Here is a 12,412-nt window from a genome sequence, read left to right on the forward strand (position 1 = left end):
TGATCCTAATAATTGGGGTTGCATGCCCACACACGTCAGGTCACATGGCCTGAGCGAGCAATAAGGGAGTAGGCCCCACTACCAATTATCAATGCAGGCTGTACGAGCGAGCATAGGGTGTTTGGCCCGGCCCGCTGACGCACATGTCGGGCGCTACTGCTCGACGAGTTGTTCGAGTTGTTCTTTTTAAAAAAAAAAAGGTCTGGGACTGCATTAATAAACGTGAAAGCAATAGTACACATACAATCAAGACCCTCAAATAAACTAAAAATAGCAAACAAGCCACTGAATCTCATGAAAAAGACCCTAATAGAGAACAAGAAAAGTGATCGGGTCCTTAGCTCCTCCTCGAAGGATTCAATCATCGCCGACGTCGGGGACGGACCACTTGGTCCCGTGAGATCAGCGCGATGACCACCATGGACTCCAACATGGAACTGTATGTTGCCTCCTATTTGGCGCGTTCGCCGAGTGGATAGAAAATGGTCGTCATTCAACCAACCGATTTGAGGGTTTCTTGGAGGAGACCGGCGGGCCAACAAGGGTGCCGTAGCTCCTTCAAGACCACCATCGAGATGTGCTCAGGATCCCCATCAGCTTCATTCGGATAGGAGCCAAAAGCCCTTTCCCAGATCAGGGGACACCAACACCTTCGTCGAAAGCTGGGATCAGGCAAGGCACAACTCTAGGAGACAAGACCGTGAGTCGAGGCCCCTCATCCTGCCACTCCCCTCATGGCCTGCAAATGCATAGGGTTTAATTGTAGCTTTTCCGAATAAGAGTATCGATCCCACATGAAGCACAGGAATTGGATTTTGTCTCTTTGTAGTGACTTATGGGATTATACCTGCAAGTAATTGTAGACTCAAAGCAAAATGAGGGCGAAGATAAATAATAGTTTTGAGTAACATGCAAGAGTAAATTAATTGCATAAAAAGTAAATGAAAGTACTCTAACAAGTAACAATTGGGAACTAACAGTGGAATAAAGCGTTCTCAGTGAGTCTGGAATTCCCATTGTCTATCGCGACTTATGCTACGGCATAGTACTAACTGGATACTTGAGCCACTCTTGACGTTTGCGCTTGGCGGTTCCAGTATAGAATATGTTCTACCCTAGGCAGACTTCATACCACACACACCAGTACCGTAGTTTCCCCATGCGGATTATCACCACGGTAATTCATGGTGTCTTGGACTGGTGGGTGCTCACACATCTTCACACACATGGCGCAAGGGAGGCATGAATCCAAAGACTTGACGCCCACTCCAAGATTTAGTAGTCGTCTACCCCATAGTTTTCTTAGATGCAACCGCCATATGTGTAACCCTAGATTCCTTGCTAGCCATATAAACCAGGGGAACGACTCGTAAACAACAAATAACAAGGATCTCGTGGTAGATCAACCTATAATATGTACTCCCTGGAAACAAATACAATGAAAGAAGGAGTAGAGTATTATCTTTTCAAGAGAGCCTGAACCTAGGTAAACACCGTGTCCCCCTGTTACCGTCGCACCAAGGCTACCTATTCAGGACCCCTTACCCGAGATCTGCTGGATTTGACTCCATTATTGGTTGCCAATGAAGGTCCCTCTGAGTAGTCACAGGTTTGATTGCGCAGCAGATCAACGACGAGGTCGACTCTGGCACGACTTTCCTGCCAGGACAGATCTTCGTCTCCGGCAGCATCTCCTTCCTTCTCGACTCGACCGGCCATCTTGGTCAGGTCATTTCGCCCTAGGATTGATCATTAGATTCCGAAACTTGGAATACAACGCAGATTCCATGACGAGCTCGTCTTTACAAACTGGGAGTCAGACCTACTCAAGGACAAAATTGCTACTCCTTTCCCAGCTCTAGAATTAAACCCGATCCAGGACGTCAGCGAAAGCCTCACCTCATATCTGACCTCTTCACATCAAGCTAGGATCCGGGCATCACGCCAAACAGCCAGACACTTAACCTGGCTGGCAAGGAAGAGCCCAAGGCCATGCCAGAACGGATCTCGGGGTATATTTAGGATGAATATTAATTTTTGGATTGTAGTATAGACAATTAATAGCTTATATTGGTGAATATGTATGATGGTCTCGCTTCTTCGCATGCAATTGCAAAATTGGAGTAATCTGTGAGACAAAATGTATGAGGGGTTGATTGACTTGGACATGTGGTTTATGTAATTTTTATATACAAAGGGGATACCCACTATTTGAGGATTAGTCTAAATTCTTATTATGGTGATTTAGCTGAGATTTATCTGAGGATTAGTATAATTTCGATGGTGGCATGGTTGTTTGGCGTAGTTTTGCACTGAGTTTTGCTGGCCCAACAATCGCCGAATTATTTCTTTCGCACCAATTCTGGAGACTCATTTTATCTTATTTTCTTTTTCTTTTTTCCTTTTCCCTTTTCCATTGTTTGTTTTTTTACTTCTTTATTTTGCTCTGTTCCCCCTTTATTACCTTTTTCATTAGTAAAAAACATATCTGTCTTTGTGTTTATATGAGTATTTGTGAAAAAGAACACAACAGGCAAGTTTTAAAGCCTGATGAATAATTTTTAATACACATTGAACGAGTTTGTAAGCCGGTGAACGGTTATGTAATACATGCTGAACATTACTTTAATACATGGTGAATATTTTTTCAGCCCGGTTAACATGTTTAATTTTCTTTTGAACATAAAACATGTTTTAATAAATGGTGAATACTTTTTAAGACACGGTGGACATATTTAGTAGATGATGGACAATACACGCTGAGCATTTTTTAAGACATGGTGTGTGACTGCTGCATGTTATCCAAGCAACGTCGTCTGCCATTCCCATCAGCAGCAAGCTATCGAGCAACCGAGCCATTGCAGCTCGTCCATGGGGATCTCTGCGGCCCCATAAGCCCTGCCACGCACGGCAGTAAAAAGTATTTCCTACTGTTGGTCGATGACATGTCGCGTTACATGTGGATTGTGCTTCTGAAGAGTAAAGATGAAGCGCTCCGGGCAGTAAAAAAATTTCAGGCAACAGCTGAGCTTGAATCCGGGCACAAGTTGAAGGTTTTGAGGACAGATAGAGGGGGAGAGTTCACCTCAAATCAGTTTGCACACTACTGTAATCAGCTGGGACTTAATCACCACTTGACGGCGCCGTATTCCCCTCAGCAAAATGGCGTTGTCGAGAGGCGAAACCAAACTGTAGTTGGTACGACCAGAAGCTTGTTGAAGAGCATGTCAGTCCCAGGCAAGTTTTGGGGAGAGGCAGTATCTACAGAAGTATATTTGTTGAACCGAGCTGAGACTAAAAGTGTGAATGGCAAGACCCCATACGAAGCTTGGCATGGAAAGAAACCAAATGTCGAGCATCTGCGAACACTTGGTTGTGTGGCACATGTCAAGAAGGTGGGCAAGCACCTGTCGAAGCTCGATGACCGCAGCTCGCCCATGGTGTTCATCGGATATGAAGCACCATCCAAGGCATATAAGATGTATGATCCGGTTGGAAAGAAGCTCCACATCACTCGAGATGTCGTGTTTGAGGAAGAAAGGAAATGGGAGTGGGGCCAAGGTGAGTCCCAGGAGCAGTACATCATTCCCAGCTTCGTATTTGAAGTTGCACAACCAGCAGCGGTCAGCGGAGAACCAACAGGTGCAGCAACTCCTACGGCATCCAGAACTGCTGCCACTGCAGAAGAAAATGCTGCCACGGCAGCTTCTCAGACCCCCAAAATGCCTGCCACGGCACCCATTCCTACAGCAACGCCCCACTCAGCTATGACTCCTACAATGCCTGCCACATCAGGGTCTACTTCATCGTGGAGTACGCCGGTTGGGCCACAAGGAAAACGCTTGCTTGAGGAGTTGTATGATGAGACCGATGAGGTAGAGACACAGTACTCAAACTTGTGTTTTCTCGGAATGGAGGAACCTGCAAATTTTTATGAGGCGAAGAAAGAGAGCAGTTGGCAGCAGGCTATGCAGGAGGAGATGAACTCCATTGAGGAAAACGACACATGGGTGTTGACCGATTTGCCAAAGGGGCACAAGGCCATTGGATTGAAGTGGGTCTATAAAGTGAAGAAGGACTCTGGAGGTGCTGTGGTGAAGCACAAAGCACGACTTGTTGCAAAAGGATATGTTCAGCGGCAAGGTATTGACTTTGATGAAGTGTTTGCGCCGGTAGCTCGCATTGAGACCGTGCGTTTGCTTGTGGCCTTGGCAGCTCAGAGAGGGTGGGAAGTTCATCATATGGATGTGAAGTCGGCCTTTCTAAATGGAGACTTGGAAGAGACCGTATATGTTGAGCAACCTTCTGGTTTTGTCAAGAAAGGAAGTGAAAGCAAAGTTCTGAAGCTTAACAAGGCATTGTATGGTCTGCATCAAGCACCCCGGGCATGGAATGCTAAATTGGACAAGACATTGGCAGATTTGGGTTTTGAAAAATGTCCATATGAGCATGCTGTGTACAAGAGGAAGAAGGATGGTGCAATTCTGCTCGTGGGAGTGTACGTGGATGACTTGATCATCACCAGGGACAACACAAGGGAGATAGCAAACTTCAAGAACCAGATGAAGAATATGTTCAGCATGAGTGACTTGAGCCTACTCAGTTACTATCTTGGAATTGAAGTGAAGAAAACCTGACAAGGCATCTCGTTGTGTCAATCAGCTTATGCAGCAAAAATTCTGGACAAGTGTGGCATGGGAGATTGCAAAGCAACTCAAACTCCTATGGAGCAACGACTGAAATTGAGGAAAGTAAGTGACTCTCCACTAGTTGATTCAACTTCTTATCGAAGCATAGTGGGAAGCTTGAGATACCTAGTGCACACTCGTCCGGATATATGCTATGCCGTTGGGTATGTCAGCCGGTACATGGAGCAGCCGTCTGAAGAACACATGACAGCGGTAAGACATATTTTGAGGTATGTGCGAGGCACTCTGAATCATGGGTTTCTATAAGAGTGAGGAGAGGAACCAGCTGAAGTTTGTTGGGTTCAGTGATAGTGATCATGCGGGTGACATCAATGACAGAAAGAGTACCTCGGGTGCCATCTTCTACATTGGTTCAAACCCAATCAGCTGGGTGTCACATAAGCAAAAAATTGTGGCCATCTCCTTATGTGAAGCTGAGTATATAGCAGCGGCATCCGCAGCATGTCAGGGCATATGGCTGGGGCATTTGCTTGCTTATTTACTTGGCGAAGATTCAGTTCAAGTTGTGCTCAAGGTGGACAACCAATCTGCGATATCTCTGAGTAAGAACCCTGTCCACCATGATAGAAGTAAACATATTGATCTTCGCTATCATTTCATACGGGATTGTGTTGAATCGGGCAAGGTCAATGTTGAGCACGTGAGAACTGAAAACCAGCTTGCTGACATCCTTACAAAGTCTTTGGGGAGAGTGAAATTCCATGAGATGAAGGAGAAGATGGGGATGAAGGCGCTGGAGAAAGAGCAACAAGGTTAAGGGAGAGAATGTCATGAAATTAACCTCGTTGCATTTCTTGGTTTCTGTTACATTGGTTTTCACGTTCCTGTAGGATGGCACGTTGCTGTGATGTAGCATGTGTCCGTAGCGTTCCAGTTTATAGTTTGCTTGTTGTAAATAAGATAGGGCCTGTCATGTGCATGCGCACGCACAGGATTAGGTTGAGTCGTAGTAGTCCTGGTCAGCTTCCGAGCGATCTTCCGTGGGATGGCACGGGTAAATAGGATCGAGCGGAAACTTAGCGATGGAATAGGCCACGATCTGTTGTACGTGCTGCCTAAGAGAATAAGAAAAGAAACAGAAAAGAGGCAATCAGTGCGCGTCGCCAAAACCTGTGTGCTTGCCTTCTCTGTCTCGCGTGCGTTCGTGTTTTTTGTGTCCACCAGATTGCGTGCGTTTGAGTGATTCATGGGCTGAATTTCCTGACAGAGTCACACACGAGGACATCTGCGCACACCCATCGTAAGATGAGGACGAGTCCGTGTTGGCACCCGAGCAGTCGGCCCTCTTTGTCGAGGCGTGGAGTGATGCGGTCGGCTGCGGGCAGGATGGGAGTGAACGTGATCTTAACGCCATGATGGAAGACGCCGAGGAGGGGCGGCTCCAGGTGGTGCGCACGGAATCGGCCGAGGAATCCGTGGTCGGTGATGATGCCTCGCCAGCGCTTGCAGACGGCGGAGGCACGCGGGAGGGAGGATGGCTGGGGCGGGAGACGGAGGAGGATCTCCCCGAGCATGTCGTCGTCTTCCAGCACCGCCGCCCAAGAACTGCTGCGGCGGCGGATCATGGTGGCGCGCTGCGCACCAGCGTATGTCGATCTAGGGATGGAATCACTTGCACGGATTGATACAGGTTGGGTTGGAGTTGCCGTATGTCGATCTAGGGATGGACTCTTTGGCAATGCCAATTCAATGCTGTTACACTGTCCAAGTTAGTTGATTAATCTCCGCCATCTCTGGACTCCTTTTGCAAGCTGCTTGCAAAGACATCTTATATTGTGAGACATTTTACGGTGCATCATACTCCTGTAAATAGTGGGTAGTATATAGTTCATCCAATGGTCATTATTGATCCCTGTTTTTTTTTCTCTTGAGGACATTTTAGTAATTGGTTGTAAGGGTAGATTAGTCCTTTCTTAATGATAATGTTATTAATTAATAATATGGGTAATTGCTATGATTAATAACGTAAGTAATCACAGCTGGAATAGAATTGCCCTATCTTAGTTCGTAGGTTTCACTTCTCGTGCGTTCTTCATTTTTCTGCCGCCGCCTCTCTGCCCGGCAGCCGTCGCCTGAGTCGCACAGGGGCCGCCTCTCCTTCTCCCGCCCTCCGGTCGCTCCTTCCCCCGCCCATCGGTCGCCGTTTCCTGAGTCGCACTGGGGCGGCCGCTCCATCTCCCGCCCTGCGGGCGCCGCCGCAAGATCTTGGACGGGGCCCCAAGATCTTCAACGGCGCAGCCGGCCCGTGCCGCCCGGCGGCCCTCTCTCTCCATCGAAGGATCTTCGGACGGCGCCCGAGATCGGTTCCTCCGCACGTCGTGGTTGAGATCCCTCGCATAGGTATGTTGCCTCTGATGCTCCCCAAACACCATAGCTGGGCGCACATGGATGCTGGCTGTGCACGCAATACGAATTCGAAAATGGCTGCTGGGTTTTCTGTCCGTGTGGATGCTGGATTAGTAGTGTGTGAGAGGTTCCTAGTTCTTCTCATTTTTCCTAGCAAGGAATAGTAGTGTGTGTGAGAACTCTCAGATTATGAGTTTGATATTATGGGATGCATGTTACTTCTTACAAGAACATAATACAGATTTCTTAGAACATGAAAACGATGGGTTAAATACTATGGCCAGTAGGATTCTTGGCTGCTCAGAAAATTAGTAAGGATGTCAGAGATTATTGGTTCAGTTACAGATGATAATCGTTGACAATGTATAATTAATATGTTTTAGTTGCAGCGTATTTTCTTTCATGTAAATATGTAACAGGTTTTGCTGTTTCTTATGGCAGGATATCGGCATGGCTGGCGAAGGCATCTCGATAGATGAATTTATGGAGTACGACTCGATGGTCAGGCAGACATTTAAAAGTGAGAACGAAGCGTACAAGTTCTACTTAGGGTATGCGAAGAACAAAGGGTTTGGTGTTAGAAAGGGCGATCTGAAATATAAGGGAAACAAGGAAAATGCATACCGGAGGACGTTTGTGTGTTGCAAACAAGGATATCGTGACGTAAAGCACTTTGATGAAACCGACAAGAAAAGGACGCCAAGGGCACTCTCTCGGTGTGGTTGTCCTGCTCTTTTGCAGGTTGAGCTTCAAGAAAGCACTGGGTTGTGGTTTGTAAAGAATTTTGTTGACCAACATAGCCATCCATTCATAAATCCTGAGTTGTCACCTTTCTTGTGGTCTCATCGTGGCATGACCGATCCACAGAAGGCGGATGTCATTGAGTACTCGGTTGGTGGACTTCGCACACATCAGATAATGGATGTGATGGAGAAGCAGGCTGGTGGTTTGGGCAAGGTTGGATTTATATCTCGCGATCTGTATAACCATGTCGCGTTGGAGAAGAAGAAAAAGATAGAAGGTAGCGATGCTCAATTTATGCTGAACTACATGACAGCACAACAGATGAAAGACCCAGATTTTTTTTACAGATACACCGCAGACAGTGATGGGCATCTGCAGAACATATTCTGGGCAGACGCCCAATCTCGCTTGGACTATGTTGCATTTGGTGGTGTGGTGGTGTTTGACAGCACATACCGGTCAAACAAATATAGGTTGCCGTTTGTTCCATTTGTGGGGCTGAACCATCACCGCAGCACAGTCGTGTTTGGGGTTGGTCTTGTATCCGACGAGTCGGCTAACTCATATGAGTGGCTGCTTCAGGTTTTTTTGGAGGCAATGCACCAGAAGCATCCCATTTCAGCGATCACAGACGGCGACGTTTCAATGGCCAAAGCCATATCATTAGTCTGGCCTAGCACATATCACCGTCTGTGCAGCTGGCATATCGAGCAGAATATGGTGCTTCACCTCCGAAAGGAAAAGCTTAAGGAATTTAGGAAATTTATTTACTATGCCATGGAGGTTCATGACTTTGAGAGACGCTGGTTGGCTTATAAGAAGAGATTCAGAATCACAAGGAAAAAGAAAGATGCATGGATTCACAGGATGTACGAGCTGAGAGAAAAGTGGTCTGTAGCATATAACAAGGGAAGGTATTTCCTAGGGATGTTGAGCAATCAGAGGAGTGAGTCTCTAAACTCGAGGCTTCATGTGCACCTGAATAGGAGAATGAAACTCGTTGATCTCGTGCAACACGTTGAACACTGTGTGTCAGTTTTGCGTAGGAATGAAGCAGCATTGGACGCTGTAGCTTCGCACACAATCTCCTTCACTAGATTGACTGCCGATCCACTTGAGATAAGTGCCTCATCTATTTATACCCCTGTTATGTTCAGTAAGGTAAAGGACGAGATTGTCAACTTATCAAGATGGAATGTTCTTGAGGTGGAAGAGGACACTGGTTTGGTTAGCTATGGAGTTGCTCGCAAAGAGTCGGTGCACGTTAGGTTCCATGTCACATGTATTTTTGATGGATCTAAGATGGAAAGTGCATATTGTGGATGTAGGAAGATGGAAAGCGAGGATTTTCCATGTGCTCATATATTTTGCGTTTTGAAGTACAATGGGATATGCACCATCCCCGCATGTTGTGTGAAGGCTAGATGGACAATGCAAGCCAAGCCTGCTTTCAGTTCTGTGAGGAGTGCCAATACACATGTATGGTCAGAACAGATGGATAAGTACCATGAACTGCGCAATATGGCTAGTGAGGCTTTATTCACGGCCTCAGCTAGTGAAATGCAGTCAGAAAAGGTGATGGAGTACCTGAGGAGCATATTGGACGAGGGCAACAAAAATGATGGGAATACTGGCACGCCATCATTTGTTCCTATGCCGGCTTATTTTTCTGGGGCGCGGCAATGGTTTACAGATCAAGTCCAAGACCCTAAACCAATAATAAATCCCAAAGGCAGACCAGCCAAAGAATCGAATAAGAGGTTGAAGCCATTCCTGGAGAATTTGCAAGCAAAAAAGAAAACATTGAAGTAAGTGTTTGGTCATTTTGATGTGTACTGCATATGTTCATTTCTTGGTTGCAGCCTGTCAATATGGTTTACTTTTTGCAGGAAAGTTCATGGTCAGTTGAGTAGGGGGAGGAAGAAAAAAGTGAACAATACTATAGAAGAAGCAGGAGAAGAAGAAGGAGGAGAAGGAGAAGGAGAAGAAGAAGAAGAAGAAGAAGAAGAAGAGGCGGCAGAAGAAGAGGATCGTGCTAAGAAGAGGAAACCGGTGAAGTAAGTTTTAAAAAAAATTCATGTATCTTGTCTACTGTACTTGTGCAAGTCGAACTGTTGTTGAAGCATGCTAATATGTGCAATTTAAACAATGTTTTGCACTACACAGGAAAGCTTCAGCAAAGGTGACTGAAGTTAGTATGATGACTCGGGGGAGAAAGAGAAAAGAGAACAATGACGAAGTGTGTGCTAAGAACAAAAGACCTTTCAAGTAAGTTTATGCATTTTCAGAAGTACATGTTGAACCCTGTGTCGATACCATGTTAATTTATTTGAGTTTGTACAGGAAAACGGCTGGAAAGTCGACAAGGGGGACAAAGAAAAGATGACAATGAAGCCACTTTCTGTTTGCCATTATTCTATCGAATTATTGGTCACAAGTGTTATACATTCAGTTTTTTACTACGGAATTTATCATCAGAGTTATATTTGTACTTTGAATGAGATGAATTTATCATCAGAGTTATATTTGTACTTTGAATGAGATGTACATGCACGCTACATTTTCCCGTTTATGAGATTGGAATTTACAAGATGCATCAGTGTTGACTCTTGTTGTTATTGTACTGCATGACTACGTACGTACGTGCCCATCTTCTCTTTGTGTTTGTGTGAATGAACATACTTGCAGTTTCTCTCGTGCTAATCCTTCTCACAGCGGTCATGCATGGCCGTACCAGTCGTACGTTATACATGGAATTGATTGATCATGTTTCCATAATTGATCTGAATGTTCGGACGCTTTCTGATGGACCATAAGCGCATCATGAGTCAGTAAGAGCAAGAAAACCACCATGAACTAGTACGTTCATTCGGTTCAACATTAATGATCTGTAGGTGAAATCTAGTCTTACAAAGTGGGGATTAAAATTCTAGCAACATATATTATCATCATGAACCAAAAAAGTATTGAGTATCTCCTACATTTGTATCTCTCTTCTTGTAATTTCTTTGCGAGTATTATGTCATTCGACGTGTCCTTCTCGCCTGTAGTAGGCAACTCTGACGCTAGAGCATATAGTTTGGTCTCTAATTCTGATATTTGTTGATCCTTCTCCTTCAGAAGCAAGGCCGCAGTAGCCAATGCATCTTCATGACAATTGTCCATTGCCGTTGTGCAGTAATTGACCATCTGTTCAGCGTAGTTGTTGAGGAGGTCTTCCCGAATGAACAATTTGCAACCCAGCTGCGTACATTAATAACATGGGGAGAAGTATACGTCAATAATAAAACACTAGGAAATTCGTTCGCAACAATGCATGAGCGTGACAACAGACCTCATGCATGTTGCATTTTAGGTAGCAACACCGCGTGTTATAATCAGTGTAATAGATGTCTCGGACTGCTGGCTCGTGACAAGCACATAGCAACTCAGGCAAATCAGGATCATCTGCAATACAAAAAATATATGTAGAACTGAAACTCACTGCTTAACGATCGAACAAAATATACAAAAAATGACCCAAAAAAATATAAGGGGATATAAAGGAATGCCAAATCAATAGTATGCTTCATCTATGCTAGTATGCCTTTCCATATGACACTCCAGTTGTGTGCAGCGGTCAAATTGTATACATCATATATTTGCACAACATGAAATTAAACTGAAATGAAGATGCATCAATTTGAGCTCAATAGATAGATATTCATCTCAAAAAATATAAGGGGATATAAAGGAATGCCAAATCAATAGCTTAGGAACTCGACAAAAGAAAGAGATGGGGGCCAATGGATCAATGGGTCGGATGCGAGTACCTGCATCGGCCGCGACAGATCTGTACGGCACTGGTCGGCGGCGCGTAGGGCCTTGACGGCGACGGGGCATGCCGGCGACGTCTCGCCTTAGTCCTCCCCGTCGGCGACCCGCTCCACATCCCGCAGCTTAGGAGGGGAACACGGGCGGCGGGGACATTTAGCCGCCGACCACAGCCGCCTAGGAAACCGGGGAGGGGCGGCGCCCGCGGTGCTGGCTCCTCCGAGTACGGCGGCCTGCATCGGACGGCGACGGGGCATGCCGGCGACGTCTCGCCTTAGTCCTCCCCCTCGGCGACCCGCTCCACATCCCGTAGCTTAGGAGGGGAACACGGGCGGCGGGGACATTTAGCCGCCGACCACAGCCGAACACGGGCGACGATGGCTATTGAAAAAACAAATGATCACGTTAAATTCCACTAATGCCCTTCACTTGTTTTTCGGGGGAACCAGCCCGCGTTTTCGTTAAACAGTGAACTACCGAAACTACCCCTGATCGTAAAATATACTACCAGAAATCTGGAGTAGTATTTCCATATCTGGGCCATCCATACAGAAAAATGAACGGCCAAAATTCATCTGATGCACCGTAAAATGTCTCTATATTGTAAGGACGGAGGGAGTACATCAGAGCATTGAATTGTTAAAAAAATTATCTCTGTTATACGTGACTCCTCAGGCAGCCGCCTCCTCCCCATCTAGGGTTCCTCTGCCTCCCACCGGTGCCGTCGTCGGTCCGCCTCGTCTCCGGTGGCCTTAGGGTCATGGTAGCGCGGTGGACCCCGACCCTTGCCGTGGGAGGGC

At 46.1% G+C, this 12,412-nt stretch overlaps 1 protein-coding gene across 1 annotated transcript; it reads left to right on the forward strand.

The window, feature by feature from the left end:
• The first annotated feature begins 6,714 nt into the window (after positions 1–6,714).
• On the forward strand, positions 6,715–10,391 carry LOC123169652 (protein FAR1-RELATED SEQUENCE 5). The gene is made up of 5 exons (XM_044587528.1): positions 6,715–7,049; positions 7,497–9,607; positions 9,689–9,856; positions 9,966–10,067; positions 10,143–10,391. The coding sequence occupies exons 2-5, from the start codon at positions 7,506–7,508 to the stop codon at positions 10,183–10,185; spliced, it is 2,415 nt and encodes an 804-aa protein (XP_044443463.1). The 5' UTR covers positions 6,715–7,049; positions 7,497–7,505; the 3' UTR covers positions 10,186–10,391.
• Positions 10,392–12,412: the final 2,021 nt, after the last annotated feature.

The sequence above is a fragment of the Triticum aestivum genome, chromosome 7D, assembly GCF_018294505.1.
Source record: "Triticum aestivum cultivar Chinese Spring chromosome 7D, IWGSC CS RefSeq v2.1, whole genome shotgun sequence".
Taxonomy (NCBI): Eukaryota; Viridiplantae; Streptophyta; class Magnoliopsida; order Poales; family Poaceae; genus Triticum; species Triticum aestivum.

Bases quoted from the DNA above. Each gene is read 5' to 3' on its own strand.
- LOC123169652 (XM_044587528.1), top strand. From the start codon at position 7,506: ATGGCTGGCGAAGGCATCTCGATAGATGAATTTATGGAGTACGACTCG. The intron at 9,608-9,688 runs GTAAGTGTTTGG...TACTTTTTGCAG, and splicing joins GCAAAAAAGAAAACATTGAA to GAAAGTTCATGGTCAGTTGA. The intron at 10,068-10,142 runs GTAAGTTTATGC...GAGTTTGTACAG, and splicing joins AAGAACAAAAGACCTTTCAA to GAAAACGGCTGGAAAGTCGA.